Source organism: Mesoplodon densirostris, chromosome 13, assembly GCF_025265405.1.
Source record: "Mesoplodon densirostris isolate mMesDen1 chromosome 13, mMesDen1 primary haplotype, whole genome shotgun sequence".
In the NCBI taxonomy this organism is placed as follows: Eukaryota; Metazoa; Chordata; class Mammalia; order Artiodactyla; family Ziphiidae; genus Mesoplodon; species Mesoplodon densirostris.
Window position 1 is genome coordinate 29,871,221 of NC_082673.1, and position 17,371 is coordinate 29,888,591.

The window sequence follows — 17,371 nt, forward strand, 5'->3', positions numbered from 1 at the left end:
TTAAAGTTTCATGGAGGTACCTCTTTATCTTGGAATGAGAACAACTTATAAAGATTACTAAGACAAAATAGAACATCATCACTTATCCTTAGCAACGCTAAAAAAAAAAGGAAATACAAATTTGGAAGCTCAAAAATTGAGGATTTTTTGGTTTGTTTGTTTCTTTGCATTTATGCGGTAGTCTCTCAGCTTGCAATCTTTTTTTTTTTTCAGAGCCTTAACACATTTACAGTTTATTTAATAGTCAATAGTCAACTCATTGTTGGTCACTTCCCATCCAAATGGCAACTCAAGGACATAGATCATTCTGCCCCTTTCACATCTTCCCTTCTCTGAGTTCTTGGAGTCCCCCCCATTTAGCCAATGGATGGGAAAAGAGAATGGATGGTTGTACACAGGAGAGATCTTTTAAAGGACAGGCGTAGAAATGTCAGGCATCACTGTTGCCCATATTCTATTGAATGGAACTCAGTTTCATATAGCTGTATCTAAGTTCAAGGAAGGCTTGAATATGTCATATAACTGTGTGCCCAGGGAGCAAGAGGATAACAATTTGGTGAACAATGGTGGGACGGAGGGAGATCAAGAGGGAAGAGATATGGGAACATATGTATATGTATAACTTATTTGCTTTGTTATAAAGCAGAAACTAACACACCATTGCAATCTTTTTTTAAGGCCCATTCACAGGACGCCATTTGAACACAATGCTGTGTGGAAGATGCTGAGAACAATTCCAGATTTAACCTCTCATCTAATTGATAAGCATCTGAAAATACTTAGTAAGAATGCCATTTCTGAAACCTGGGTAAAAGGAAGCACAGGTAACAGACTAATCTGGAGGGAAATTTGGCAAGACCAAATGTGTATCACTATTTTGAGTTCTCTATCATTATAATATTCATAATTTCACTTGACATGTTAAAATATATTGTTCGGATGTATTTCATTTGTAAAGTTATAAGTAGTGAAATGAATAACATTTCATATTTTAGTATTTATGTTTTAAAGATATACAGTGCTGTTTCTCGACTTTGAGCATGCATCAGAATCTCCCAGAGGACACACTGAAATGTGTTGCTGTATTCAACCCCTAAGGTTTCTGGTTCAGTACGTTTGGGATGGAGCTTAATTTGCATTTCCAATAACATTCCAGAGGATGCTGCTAGTCTGTGCACCACACTTTGAAAACTACTCATTGATATACACATTTAATAACAATCTAGCTTTAGTTTTCACGGTTAAGACAGCAAGTGGTCAAAGTGATTACTTGACTGATCCAGATACTGAGAAAAAAAACTCTTCAGACAGATTTTAGTTTAGTTTCCCAATTTTAACTTCTAGTCCCTTTACTAAGGATATATTGGATGTGTTAATAGAAGTATTTTGTATTTTAATTTTTGGGGGGTGACATACAAATAAACAACACACAGAGTCACACACAAACCTGAACCAACAGACTTCAACATCATTTTTTTGCATTTATTGAGTGCCTATTAGAAAAAATGAACTAAATTTATTTAATACATCTTTGGGTGAGGAACATCCCTTATTTATTCCACACAGTATCAAATAAAAGTAGATATTATTATTATTCTCTGCAGATGAGGACCCTAAGGCACAAAATGTCATGCGGAGTGTTCCTGATTAGAACTGAACTTCAATCACACTTTAAACTTAATGCTAAATTATTCTCTGTTCACTATGCCACTGTTTTTATAAAGTGGTTCATCAGGATCATGGCATTTGAAATCAAACTGGAATTTTGGAAAACATGTGTCTGTTGAATATACTTACATATTTTCAGTTTCCCTAACAGTCCTCTCTCATAATTAGTTTCATTTAATCTAACATCAAGCAGTGAAAATTAAATCATAGGAGTTTTGCAGAGGAAAAATGATTCTGAAAGGGAAGAAAGAACAAACATTCAACAGTGTTTTGCCACTAGCTTGAGGATAGTAGTAAAAACTTAATTTTTTCTATCATAAATCTCTGGAATTATACTTCTTATGGTAAAAAATATGTAAGCAACCTAAGTATCCTTTAATAGAAGACAGAATATATTGTGATACATTTATTCTCTACAATTTTAGTCAGGGGTTAAAAAGAATGAGGTAGATTTATATACATTGATGTAGAAACTTATTAAATAAAATAAATAAAAACAGAACAATTGCAGAATTATATAAATAATATGATAATATAAAACCTGAAATTATATGTGCATGTATACACATATAAAAATACACAGTAAAAACTACATAGAAGTAGATCCAAAAGGATACTCCAAAAATACATATTTAAAAAATTGTTACTTTCATTCAGGGGAGAGGAATTGAGGAACCGTGAAGGGGAACAGTTGACTTTCTTCTACATATATTTGTGTTGAATTTTCCACAATGAATGTATATTTATGTGTTAGTGTTTGTACGTAGTTATTTATTTTTTTCAGAGAGCTTAGAAACTAAAATTAAAAGAAAATGTATTCTCAAGGTATCTTAAAAACATGTGTGATTAACTATTAAAATATGAACTTTCAACCCTTGACAAATACCAACTTTAATTTGATCATTTATACGAAATAAGGCTTTGCAATTCATATTCGAATAGTGCATATTTTCAAACACATTAAAAAATTTTGGAATTCTCTGTGTTTACACCTACCTGTGCTGCAACCCTTCTCTTGAGTTTTAAGACATCTAATTCTGACAGCTCAGATCTGTTTCACTATCACAGCAGTCAATTCATTAAATATCTGACCTTTGTAAATCTCTTTGTTCATCCAACTTAAAAAACAAGTCCAACCAGGTGTCTTTCTTTTTCCCTTTTCTTTATTCATGTGTGCATTTCCCTCCCTCTGCTGTTATTTAAAATATTCCCCCTAGTAACTCCTCATCACCATGCTGCTGAATTTCAATCTGCTGCTGAGGCTTCGGTTTCTTTTCTGCAATTCCACACAGCTGTTTGCACCTTCTGGTCTCTTTTCTGGCCATAAGTTCTTTGGAGCTCCATTATTTAAGACAGCATCTTAAACTTATCATTACTCAGCCTCTCGTGCATTGTTTTCTTAAACAATAAAATATTAACAAGGATAAAAATTTTATGATTTCAAATACTGAATAACACACCTACATACTTCTAGTTTAAGTGAAAATGGTACTAAAACATGATTACTATAAGATCACTATATATAAAGCTTCCTTATATCACTATAATAAAATACTTTATACAATATATATTACATATGGTAAACTCTATATGCCATATAGATGTATAGATATAGTTTACTTAATAGATATAGTTTACTTAATTCAATTTATCTCAAGAGTTTTCCATTGGATCTCATTTTATGGCCTGGGCAGAGGGTATTTTTATGATTGATAACATAAAGCTCAGAGGGCTAAAAGAATCAGGAATTAGATGCCAGATAAAAAATTTGTTAATATCTACCTTTATATTAACCTTGAAATATTTCTATGAAATAACTGATATAGGGGTTTTTGTCTTTTAATATATATATGTGACGTTTACTGTTTTCTTTACTTGAAGTCCACTGAGTCTTGCAGTGCTATTTCTCTCCTGTTTCTTTCATTTTATCATTTTACTCTTACTTTTTTATGAGGTTATACCTCAAAAACACCACAACTCCTCATTTAAAAAAATACTATATATATTTTTAATGATGAAAAATATTTTTTGATTACTAAAACTTTAACATTTCTTAGCCTGCATAGACTTTATTTTCTGTCATGGTTTAAATTTCATATAACATATAAAAACACAGTAGCTAAACCTCATGAAAAATTTAGTGGGCATCTTTTCCATATATGAATTAACCATAGTCCAAACAACATGCTTTTACAATAGAAGTAATAAAATATTTAGTTCTACTATAAAGACCATAGCTCCCTTAAAGGCAAACATGGCCTTGAAGAATGTATATTGATTCTAAAGTGTGGATATGCTTTCACTGCACTGAGGTGTTCCCTATGGTTCATGAAGATTCATCCTTGAAAGCTGCACTAACTTTCTCAAAACTTCACAATCATCTCTTGGATAGGGGAAAGTAGAAATGGATTTGGTACCTCAAAACCTAGATAAACACTTAAAACATTTTTTTGGAGATTTAATATGAGATTTTAAGTATTTTTAACTAATTTAAATATTGTAATTATGTAAGTGCTTTTCATCTGTATTTCTAAAAGTTCATTAATTAAAGTCAGCCAAAATTTTTACAAATAATCTTTCCATTGGTAAAATTTTCATTATTTATATTCGTTTTGAAATTTATAATTTATTTAAGTTTTTAAATAGTAATTCCAACAACCTAAAAATGTATTATATTCACTGAATAATTGGCAAAATAAAACATTTAATACATGTAGATAATTTGACCTAGCATGACAATTTTTGAATTGGAAGTTGAACCTAGGAATATATGACTCTCCCAAGATTACATAATGAACACAACAATTGGAGTAAATCCAGGCCTCCTAAACCAGCACTTCATCCATGTATAGTACCTTATTTTGAAAAGAAAAAATAATCAATATATAATAAACCATTTAAAATGGTATCTACCTAAAGACCTAAATGTAAGACTGGAAACCATAAAATTCCTAGAAAAGAACATAAGCAGAACACTCTTTGATATAAATTGTAGCAATTTTTTTTGAATCTGTCTCCTAAAGCAAAGGAAATAAAAGCAAATATAAACAAATGGAGCCTCATCAAACTTCAAAGCTTTTGCACAGAAAAGGAAACAACTGACAAAACAAAAATACAACCTTCTGAATGGGAGAAAATTTTGCAAATAATATGACTGTTATATAAATGGAGTTACTCTCTAAAATATTTAAATAGCTCATACAACTCAGCATCAAAAATAACAAACAACCCAATTAAAAACATGAGCAGAAGACCTGAATAGATACTTTTCCAAAGAAGACATACAGATGGCCAACAGGCACAGGAAAATATGCTCAACATCTTTAACTGTCAGGAACTGCAAATTAAAACTACAATGGCTATCATTAAAAAGACCAGAAATAACAACTGTTGACAATGGTATGGAGAAAAGGGAACCTTTGTACACTGTTAGTAAGAATGCAAAATGATGCAGGCACTATGGAAAACAGTATGGAGATTTCTCAAGAAACTATAAGACCCAGCAGTTCCACTTCTAAGTATTTATCAAAAAATAATAATAATAATAATTTGAAAACACTAATTTGAACAGTGCACCCAGTGTTCCTAGCAGCATTATTTACAATTGCCAAGATATGGAAGGAACTTGAATGTCCATCTACAGATGAATGAGTAAAGAAGATGTGATATATATATTCATCAGTAAGGTGAACATATTTTATGGATAGAGTTAAGTGAAATTCCAACAATATCCACACAGAAATTGTGTTCAGCTGTGAGTAATAGAGAACTAGAGGACACTAATTTATAAAAATTTTCAGGTTTGTTTATGTTACATAATGAGAGGTCACATGGTCTCAGGTGAGGCCTCTGAAATTCTCCTTGCATTTTCCTTAGTTGCAAGATGCTTGCTTCAGCTCCAATATCCTATCACTGTTCTAGGTAGCAGGGAAGAAGGGATGGTGTTCGTATGTGGAAAGCAAAGATACTCTCAATGTTTTATCAATCAGCATGATGTCACGTGGCCACACAAGTAAGAGTTTCTGGGAAATGCAATTTTTAAACTGGTACATACAACACCCCATAAAACTGTGGTTTTATTACTAAAGGAAAAGGAGAGAATTCATATTGGGTAGGTAACTAGCAACCCTTGCAATAAAATTATTTCCCACAGTGGATTTATTACCATAGCTCTTATTCTATACTAAGAAGTGTCAGTTACTCTATTTAAAAAAACAGAATATAAATGTATATATTAGAATACACCCTTTCCCCAACTTGTTTTCTCCTCTATGTAATTTCTCAAGACCATTACTAGTCTTACAAACTATTATTATCTTTTCCCTACACAGTGTACTTATTACAATGTAGTTCTCATACAGCTCACACAATAGCTATTAAAAAGCAATGTTTCTGGTACATGACTCTTTTTGAATTGTGGTTTTCTCAGGGTATATGTCTAGTAGTGGGATTGCTGGGTCATATGGTAGTTCTATTTTTAGTTTTTTAAGGAATTTCTATACTCTTTTCCATAATGGATGTATCAATTTACATTTCCACTAACAGTGCAAGAGGGTTCCTTTTTCTCCACACCCTCTCCAGCATTTACTGTTTGTCGATTTTTTGATGATGGCCATTCTGACTGATGTGAGGTGATACCTAATTGTAGTTTTGATTTGCATTTCTCTAATGATTAGTGATGTTGAGCATCCTTTCATGTGTTTGTTGGCAATCTGTACATCTTCTTTGGAGTATCAAGATATTCATTGCAGCACTATTTACAATAGCCAGGACATGGGAGCATCCTAAGTGTCCATCGACAGATGAATGGATAAAGAAGATGTGGCACATATATACAATGGAATATTGCTCAGCCAAAAAAGGAAATGAAATTGAGTTATTTGTAGTGAGGTGGATGGACCTAGAGTCTGTCATACAGAGTGAAGTAAGTCAGAAAGAGAAAATCAAATACTGTATGCTAACACATATATATGCAATCTAAAAAAAAAAAATGGTTCTGAAGAACCTTGAGGCAGGACAGGAATAATGACGCTGCGTAGAGAATGGACTTGAGGACACAGGGAGGGGGAAGGGTAAGCTGAGAGGAAGTGAGAGAGTGACATGGACATATATAAACTACCAAATGTAAAATAGACAGTGGGAAGCAGCTGCATAGCACAGGGAGATCAGCTCAGTGCTTTGTGACCACCTAGAGGGCTGGCATAGGGAGGGTGGGAAGGAGACACAAAAGGGAGGTAATATAGGGATATATGTATATGTATAGCTGATTCACTTTGTTGTTCAGCAGCAACTAACACAACAATGTAAAGCAATTTTACTCCAATAAAGATGTTAAAAAAATAAAATAAATATATATTATTTTCTCAAAAAATAAAAATAAAATTAAAAAAAAAACGATGTTTACACAGTGCCCTTGCCACACAGATTAGAAGTTTAATAAGTGATATTGTGTTACCCAGGAAGAATCTATTTTAAGTCCCGGCATCCAAACAAACACAACCCTTGCTTTAGAGAAGACAAAAAAAAAAAAAATCAATCTCCTATAGTCACGATGTATATATGATAACCAAAAGAAACCCACTAGTAAGGACTCAGTTTAGAAAAAAGCAGAGAAGGCAAGAAGTTGGTATGTCTTAGGGCATAAAAAGAAACACAACTGTCCTTTAAAATCAATTTGTAAAGTTTCTATTTACAGCAAGTTAATAAGCAAATTGCAAGAAAAGTTCGTCTCACAGCACTTGAACAATTTGCTCTGATCCTTTGAAGAAATGTAAAGGACTGAGAAATGGAGAAACACCATCCAGTTCCCACGATCTTCTTCTCCAAAATGACAGGCTTCAGAAGAACAAAAACTGATTTATGTTTCATTCAAAATGCTCAAGAGTGAATAAATCTGCCAGACCTACAGTCACATAGTTGAGCTATATGTAATGGGATTAGATGACAGATTGTGGAGAGTAACAATATGAAGTAGGATATATACTGAAAACAACCCTTTTTCCTACTAATGAACAATTTCCCTTTTCATACTGTATTCTTTACTCAGTTCTATGAGTTATCATCATTCTGTCCAGAACAAAGATAAATGAAGATTAATAGTATGTATATATTGTTACTTATATAAAATAGGAAGAAAGGCACGTTTTTGTGGGGTGGGAGGCATTTAGAAAAGTTCAAGGACTTTTCTGGCCCTGCTTTTCTCATGATGTCTTAAATCTATTAATCTTGATATGGCACCATGGTTCTTTCCTAGAATGTATCAGTTACATAAGAGGATTTATTACTATAAATAACTGTCAGAAAATAGTATTCTAGATGTGTAGACTTGTCTTTGTTATATTTGTTATTTGACTAAATTATTTGTGATGCCTAAGTGCCACATTAAAATCACTTATTGATTAAACTAAAAGAAATCTGCTAAAAGCGAAGCAATTGTAACCTGTATTGTAGTCATACTTATATCAAAGAGTCTGGTAAATAAAGTCTACAGTATATCTTGTATGGTTTTGTTTTATTTCAGTGATAGGAAATGATGGATTTTATGTGATACTGAAAGGCCTAGCTCGACCACGAACACAGATATATAAAAATCTGATTGAAGAAAATGAGTCTACAACGTCTTTCATACCTCAGAATTTCCACAGCTTTGTTTTCAGTGAAGACTTCAGAAACTCTACACTGGCTGGGATGCACATACCTTCAATGGACCCAATGGTAAGAAATGAATATTTGCTTTTTCAATAAGCAACAAAGTATCATTATTGTAAAATTTTATCTCTTCCAGATATTTAAATCTAAACATATCCCTCAGTGTGTCCTGAAATATTCAAGATAATACAGCTTTTAAAAATAAAAATTATACTGTTAACACAACTTGAAATGTGTTTAAAACAATTTAATGAGGGATGCCTTCCAAAACATATTGCCCACTGGCTAGTGTTTTGTGGTATGTTTGACTACTGAGACAAGGCCAATGTAGTTGGATGACTGAATGAAGAAGGAGGGTTATTTTGAGATAAGGGAGAGGGAACATGTGATTTGAGGAAGGGAACACAAAGGACAGAGCAGGAAGGGCCTTTTAAATCAAGTTAAGAATGTACGCTTATGCTGTTTATCTCAAGGGCAATGTTAAGGTAATCAAGGTGTTGATTCTATTATAATCAGAAAGTCTCGCTTGAAGAAAATCCTTTGCCTTTATGTGTTTCAAGACTATCAGCTGGTAATAAATAAATAAATAAATAAAGCTTAATATCCATCTGGATGTCTAGATACCCCACATGAGGGTGAGGTCTGGTTCAACTAGAATTGTGGCTAAAAAAGCCAATTTTGGATTTAGGGTGTCAAGACGTTCAGAGGAGAAAAGAGCCAAAGAAACAAATTAAAACCAAATTATTTAGCACCATGGATTGAAGTCAGGAAAACTTAGAATGTTCTCAGATTCAAGAAGAATGAGTATGGATAAAGCCAATAAAAACAAACAGGGATAAAAAATGAGTCAAGAACATAAAAGTATATTGTTGATCACACATGAATGGTAATGTTTCTAATCTATCTTGATAGGGATAGAAAAGAATGCACTTACCACTCAGTGGCCACATACCATGTACCCAATACCTTTTCAATCTTCTTTAGAAAAAAAATACCACCTCTGGCAGAGCAGCTATAATTAGGGCTATTTCTTTGCTGACTTTATGGTAATCCCCTCCAATCTTTTAGGATCTAGTTGTTTGCTTTTAAGGACAAAACTCATGAATTAAATGAGAATAAGATGGGACTACCACCTCTGAATCCTGAATTAGGTTTAGGAGGGCAGCACTAATCTCTGTCATTCTACCTAGGATGTAGTATTATTTTTGTTCCAGCTTTACTGATGTATAATTTACAAATAAAATTTGTATATATTTAAGTTATACATCTTGATATTTTGATATATGTATACATTGTGAAATGATCACCACAATCAAACTAACTAACATATCCCTCATATCACATAGTTAGATTTTTGTATGTTTGTGGTGAGAACACTTAATATGTATTCTCCTAGCAAAGTTCAAGTATACAACACAGTGTTGTTGACTATAGTCACCAGGCTACACATTAGATCTCTAAGACTTACTCATCTCTCATACTGGAAACTTTGTACCCTTTGACTGATATCTCTCCATTTTCCCTACACCTGACCCCTTGTTGCCAACATTCTACTCTCTTCTTCAATGAATTTGACTATTTTAGATTATACATATAAGTGAGATCATACAATATTTGTCTTTATATGTTAAGCTTATGTCCCTTAGCATAATGTCCTCCAGGTTCATTCAGGTTGTCACAAATGGCAGGGTTTCCTTCTCTTTCAGACTGAATAATATCTCATTGTTTGTATGTATATCATATCTTCTACCTCCATTTATCCTTGGATAAACACGTAGGTTGTTTCCATATCTTGATTATTGTGAATAATGATGCAATAAACATGGAAATGTAGATATCTCTCAATAACCTGTTCTCATTTCTTTAGATGACTACACAGAAGTGGCATTGCTGAATCATATGGTAGTTAGTTCTGTTTTTAATTTTTTGGGGGAGGGTAGCTCCATACTGTTTTCATAATGTCTGTACCAATTTACATGTCCACTAACACTGTACAAGGATCACCTTTCCATCACATCTTCTCCAACATTTATCTTTTCTTTTTGATAATAACCATTATAACAGGTGTAAGGTGATATCTCATTATGGCTTTGATTTTCATTTCCTTGATGACTAGTGATGTTGAGCACCTTTTCATGCACCTATTGGTCAATTTTATGTCTTCCTTTGAGAAATGTCTATTTAGGTCTTTTTCCCATTTTTAAAGTTGGGTTATTTGTTTCTTTGTTATTGAATTGTATGAGTTCCTTATATATTTTGGATATTAGCCCCTTATCTGACATATGGTTTGAAAATATTTTCTCCCATTATACAGGTTGGCTTTTCATTTTGTTTATTATTTATTTTGCTGTAAATAAGCTTTTAAGTTTAATGTAGTCCCGCTTGTTGATTATTACATTTGTTGTTTGTACTTTTGGTATTATATCCAAAAAATCATTGCCGGGCTTCCCTGTTGGCACAGTGGTTGAGAGTCCGCCTGCCAATGCAGGGGACATGGGTTTGTGCTCTGGTCCAGGAAGATCCCACATGCCATGGAGCAGCTGGGCCCGTGAGCCATGGCCACTGAGCCTGCGCGTCCGGAGCCTGTGCTCTGCAATGGGAAAGGCCACAACAGTGAGAGGCCCGTGTACCACAAAAAAAAAAAAAAAAAAAAAATCATTGCCAAAACCAATGTCAAGAAGCTTCTTCACTACATATTCTTCTAGAAGTTTTATGATAGCAATCTTATATTTAAGTCTTTAACCCATTTCAAGTTAATTTTTTTACTGTGGTGTAAGATAATACTTCAATTTCTGCATGTGGTTATCTGGTTTTCCAAGCTCTATTTATTGAAGAGACTATTTTTCCCTATTGCATTTTCTTGGCAACTTTGTCAAATATATGTTGACTGTATGTGATGGCGTTTATTTCTGAGCTCTCTTTTCTGTTCCATTAGTATGTCTATTTTTATGCTAACACCATACTGTTTTGTTTACTATATCTTCATAGTATAGTTTGAAATCAAGACCTGTGATGCCTTTACCTTTGTTCTTTATTCTCAGGTTTGCTTTGGCAATTCAGGGTCTTTTGTGGTTCCATACAAATTTTAGTATTGCTTTATTTCTCTGAAAAATGCCATTGGAGTTTTGATAGGGATTACATTGGGTTTGGATTGTATGACTTTGGATAGTACAGACATATTAATAATATTAATTGCTCCAATCCATGAACATGGGATATCTTTCCATTAGTTTGTATCTTCTTCAATTTCTTTCATAAAAATCTTGCAGTTTTCATGATACAGATATTTCAATTACTTGATTGAAATATTTAATTATTTTTATTTTATATTTTTGATGCTATTGTGAATGGGATAGTTTATTTCTTTTGCAGAAGATTTGTTGGTGTACAGAAATGGCACTGATTTCTGTATGTTGGTTTTATATCCTGAAACTTTGTTTAATTCATTGATTATTTCCAACAGCTTTTTGGATTTTCTGCATATAAGATCACATCACCTGCAAATAATAAAAATTTTACTGTGTCCTTTCTGATTTGTCTTGACTATGTCTAAGTAGGACTTCCAGTACTATGTTGAAAAATAGTGGTGAGAGTTGCATCCTTGTCTTTTTGCTAATCTTAGGAAAAAGCTTTCACTGTTGAGTAGGATGATAGCTATGTCTTTGTGGTATATGGCCTTTCTTATGTTGAGACATATTCCTTCTATACCCAATTTGTTGAAGGTTTTATCAAGAAAGGCTGTTATATTTTGTCAGATTTTTTTTCTTTATATATTGAGATGATTATATGATTTTTATTCTTTCATTCTGTGAATGTGGTGTATCGCATTTATTGATTGCATATGTTGAACCATCCTTGCATCCCAGGGATAAATCGCACATGGTCATGGTATATAATTCTTTTAATATGTTGTTGAATTTGAGTTGTTAGCATGTACATTTTTACTATATTAAATATTCCTATGTATGAACACAGAAGGTCTCCATTGATCTGTGTTTAATTTATTCATTACTGTTTTATAATTTTCAGAATATATGTCTTTCACCTATTTGGTTAAGTTTATTCCTAAGTATTTTATTATTTTTGTTGTTATTGTAAATAGGATTGTTTTCTCGATTTCTTTTTTGTGTAGTTTGTTCTTGTGTATAGAAAAACCACTGATTGTGCATGTTGATTTTGCATTCTGCAACTTTACTGGATTTATTTATTACTTCTAACATTTTCTTTGTGGAGTTTTTGGGTTTTTTTTACATATACGATCATGTCATGTGCAAACAGGTAATTTTACTTCTTCCTTCTGATTTGGATGTCTTTTCTTTCTTTCTTTCCTTCCTTCTTTCTTCTGCTTCTCCTTCTTTTCCTCCTTCTTTTTGTACACTTTCTCTGTCTAGAATTTCAGTACTATCTTGAAGAGAAGTGGAAAGAGTGGGCATCCCTGCCTTGTACTGGAACTTAGAGGAAAAGCTTTTAGGTTTTACCACATCAATTATGACATTTATTGTGGGCTTTAAAAATTGTATTCCAACACTCTATTTTTATTTGTGGATAGTTATTAAACTGTTACTTTTGTGAGGGATGAGGGCTGGGTCAGAACTTCTAATCTTCCATCTTGCTGATGTCTCTGATATTGTTTTGGTTTACTATCCTGGCTAAGTTGGAAGAGGGTAGGGAGAGAGCAATTTCAGAGGTCTCCACTTGATCTTCCTTTCTGATAGTTTTTACCACAAAGGCCTAGAAACCAGTGTGGGGCCTCCATCAACTATCCATTCAAATTACATGTTTAAAATCCATGGAAATTGCCATGAGGTGGGTCTATGAACCCAGTGGAGCTACTGTGAACCAGACATGGGACAAACTCAATTTTTTAAATGCATTTATATATTTTCTCACTGCAAAGTGGCAATTATGATACCTTATGTCCTAGGTTTTAAAGTCTCTATCCCAAGTTTCAGGGTTTAGTAGAATATTTGCTGTGGTTGTAAGTGCAAAGTTATTTGGAGCTATGGTATCCTTATAATTACTGAGTCCAATCCTCAACTTTTCTGACATCCAACTATAGGAAATTTTCTTTATATGCTGCCATGGAGCTCTTGGATTACATTACTTTAAGCTGATGACTGATTTTCCTTAAACTTTCATTGTTTTCCCCCATTGTATTGATATTGTTATTGTATAACAATATTGTATATTGTTATTCTTTTTTATAGTTCTTAATACTCATTACCCAACACCTGCCTCAAAGGTCTGAGATACTGTAGCTTCCTGAGCATTCTCTTCTGACAATACCCCATGCCTGTTCAACACCATTAAAAGTTTTATCACTGTCACAGCATGCCAGGAACTATCAGTGTTACAGTGATGTATTTTTATTGCAAGCTGGTTGATAAGCAGTTCACAGCTCTAAATCATTCTTTTCCTTAGTTCTGATAGACTATTTTGAAAAAAATAATAGAAATAAAAGCAAACAATCTTGTTAACTGTCAGCAACTCTAGGGCTTTTGTTCTTAAGTCTACTGAAGGACAAGTATGTGATTATTGCCTACAATTTATTTTGGATTGCTAAAAACATAATTTATCCTTGTTGAATCTGTCCCCTATAGGAAATGTGTTATATTTTAAGACATGCTACTCTTTGTCTAATTTTATTACCTGACTTTTCTGTGTATTTATTTTAAAATAAAACATTAAATATTATTAATGTTTAGGAGAGTTTTTGTGGTTTTTCACAAAGGGTTATGTTTTATTTTTCCACCATCTATTTAGCTTCTTTGCCATTATTTGCTTTTTTATTATGTTGTATCAGAGAATCAAACTACAAAGAAGAAAGAAAAGTAATACCATCTTCATTCTTCAATTTAACCCTCTCATAAATTTTGTAAATAAGTGGGCATTATCTGAACATAATGAAAATAAAGTGAAAAACATACAGTCTAAGGATCAAATACGTTTTTCCTGAGATGCAAATATCTGTTATACTTACCCACTGCTACAGATGTAAACTGGACTAAAAAAAAATGGTGCAGTACAAATAGCAAGAAGTTTTGTTTTTGCTTTTCTTGATATTGATTTATATATTAAAGCAAAGTGTTTTTATTACAGTGTTTTATATAAGGAAAAGAGAAAAATTATTCATTCCATTACAAGATCATCAACAATGATTCTAAGGAGTCTTAAAACCTATAATTCATTTTTTAATTAGCCTCACAATTTTTCAAAGAACCAATCATAAAGAAAATCAAATTTCCTTAGAGTTAGCTCAGTATGGTATGGTATATGCTAATACACACAAACACATACACACACACTGTATTTTGTAATTTATACTGTATTTTGTACTTTATATACTCTTATATTTGATATATTATATATTTTACTATGCTGCTATCTTTTTTTAAAATGTATTTTTCACATGATAACATTTAGCAACATTATACAAGCAATTTTAAGTGGAAGTTCTTCAATAATTATTAAGATAACTTTAGAGCTTATTAGTAGAAGTTTTCTTTGAAAATAAACATTTGAAGCCATGTGGAAAGAAAATTATTTGATAAATTTATATTGAGCAATTTGGACTCAGTAGGGTGAATTTATAAAATGTTTTAATCATTTTTTTAATACCAAAGCTTTCAAACAAGCTATGTAGTATTATTCTTCCATGTTCCCTGGATGAAATCTCAGTCAGATCCTAGTTATTAACAAGTAGCTTAATCTTTATAGGTATTAAAAATTTCAGACAAAAAAAATATTCCAGTCCTGTCTTCATATCAAAAGTTCAAATTCTCATGTTTGACAGCACAGCTTGTGCCTTATTGTGCCATAATTCTGCAGTGGGGAAAGGAGTTCATATCAGTTTATTACCCTTCTCTTACTCTGCATCCTCTTCTGTTTACTAGCTGTTTTTTCTTGCTCTTCTCAGAAGATCAGGAAGGAAGGGAGAGTGGATATTAAGAGGTAAAATTTTATGCTTACCTTCTGTGATTTGGCTCTAAATGCAATCTTTTATATTGTCCTTCCTTCTGTAACTCCCTTGAATGGTATTGTCTCCTGTAGTGTGTTATTTAATACTACACCTTTTGTCCCTGGTTTCATGCAGTGGATACCACGGAAGTCTTTCTTTTGGATCAACTCACTGCTTCTGGCAGATCTCCAGGTTTACTCCCTTTCCAGACAGTTCCACACTAGTTAACTTTTGTCAGTCCACCTGGCTGATGGGAGAGGGAGAGTCACACACTTACTCCATCAATTTCCTGTCTCCTTGTTACAGATCTCAGGTTTGGCTGCTCACCAATAAAAAAACAATACTCAAGAGACCGGTTTTGGTAGAAATTAAAGGTTGTTTTATTCAGAGTTCCAGCAACCTGGGGGAAGGTAGTTCCGTGTCCCAGACCAACTGCTCAGCCATGACTGTTTTTAAAGAATCTCAGTGACTCATCAAGGCAGGTGGTTCTGTTCTGCATCATTTTCCATTTATGCAGACTGGCTTCTCCTCATGATCTTTCTTCAGATCTTATCTTGCCCTCGTGGTCTGCCTGCAGGATTGTGAAGCGGGCTTCTGGGAGTAGAGAGCTAGTCACTCTTTTTTTTTTTTTATTTTTTGCGGTACACGGGACTCTCACTGTTGTGGTCTCTCCCGTTGTGGAGCACAGGCTCCAGACACGCAGGCTCAGTGGCCATGGCTCACAGGCCCAGCCGCTCCGTGGCATGTGGGATCTTCCCGAACCGGGGCATGAACCCGTGTCCCCTGCATAGGCAGGCAGACTCTCAACCACTGCGCCACCAGGGAAGCCCATGATAGCCCCGTTTTTAAGAGCACAAGTGATGGAGTCAGAGCATACACTTTATAGCTATAGAAATATGATCAACTTACTAAGACTCTAAGCTGCAGGTCCCTTATCTGTAAAAACTGAGCTAGTAGCAGTACCCACCTCATTCATCATTGTTTGTATTAAATGAGAAATATTATATAAAACACAGAACAATGCCTAGCATATTGTGAGAGCTCAATTTTTACCTACTGTGATTATTGTTAATGATGTTTTTGTTTTTTATTCCATCCCTTCTACCAATTTTTACTTTCAGGCTCTTATTATTTTTGGTCAATACATTATGATCACCTCTTATCCTTGTATATAATCTACAGATTTCCTCAGTTCATCATCCACATTGTCACTACAGTGACTTTTGTAAAAGTCGCATGTGATTATGTAGCTCCCTTGCATAAAATGTTTTACTTATTTCTAGTTCCTTACAAGATAAAATTTAAATTTCTCTACATTGTTTTCAGGGCCCTCCATGCATGAGTTCATCTCTCCAGTGCATGCTTTTTGTTAGCCAGGCAAGACTACATATAGCTCCCTGCAGGTTTATATTGTCTCCATGTCTCTACACATCTTGCTTTCTGCACCTGAAGGTGACAAGCTCCTTTGGGGTTTCTTGTAAGTCTCTCATGAATTCTCAAGGAACTAATTAAGCTTCATTTCCTCTGACTAAAGTCTCTCAATCTCCCCTGTGTCCTCATATATTTTGTGCTTAGGTTGTGCTGTTAGTTTTTGTCATGTGACTTACTATTTTGTTCGTTTGTTTTAGTTTCTGTTTTCATTTGACTATAAACTCATTGAAGTTTATTCTTCCTTCTCACACCCCCTGTTCATAGGTATAGTGATTGGTATGATACATAGGTCATTTAAAATAAAGGTATTTTAGATAGGATGACTAAAAGAATGGACAAGCAAAAGAATGGAAATATCCCAAGTAAGAAAAAAAATGTGGACAAGAAGAGGTAGTATGGACAGTGAGGAAATGCTCTGGTTCACAAGACAGAGAAGGCAGTTATTGGTCACTTAGGCAGGTTCAGGTAAGTGGTTTGTTTTTAGGCTAGTTGGAAGATTTCATCTTTGATGAAAGCATAGTAAGGAAATATACCAGTCACTTGAAGAGAGCACTAACTTCATGAATTTTAGGAAGATGAATCTGGCAGTTTGTGATATACTCTTGTGTCTTTTGATTACTGCTGTTTTCAAGAGATTTGATGCATGCCTACAGAAAGCTAGTCTTT

At 33.6% G+C, this 17,371-nt stretch overlaps 1 protein-coding gene across 1 annotated transcript in view; it reads left to right on the forward strand.

Moving 5' to 3' along the window:
* CNBD1 (cyclic nucleotide binding domain containing 1) overlaps positions 1-17,371 on the forward strand; it is a 329,575-nt gene that overhangs the window by 275,113 nt on the left and 37,091 nt on the right. The window contains 2 exon segments of the mRNA XM_060115720.1: positions 679-824; positions 8,189-8,382. Of these exon segments, the coding sequence (XP_059971703.1) occupies positions 679-824; positions 8,189-8,382 (340 nt within the window).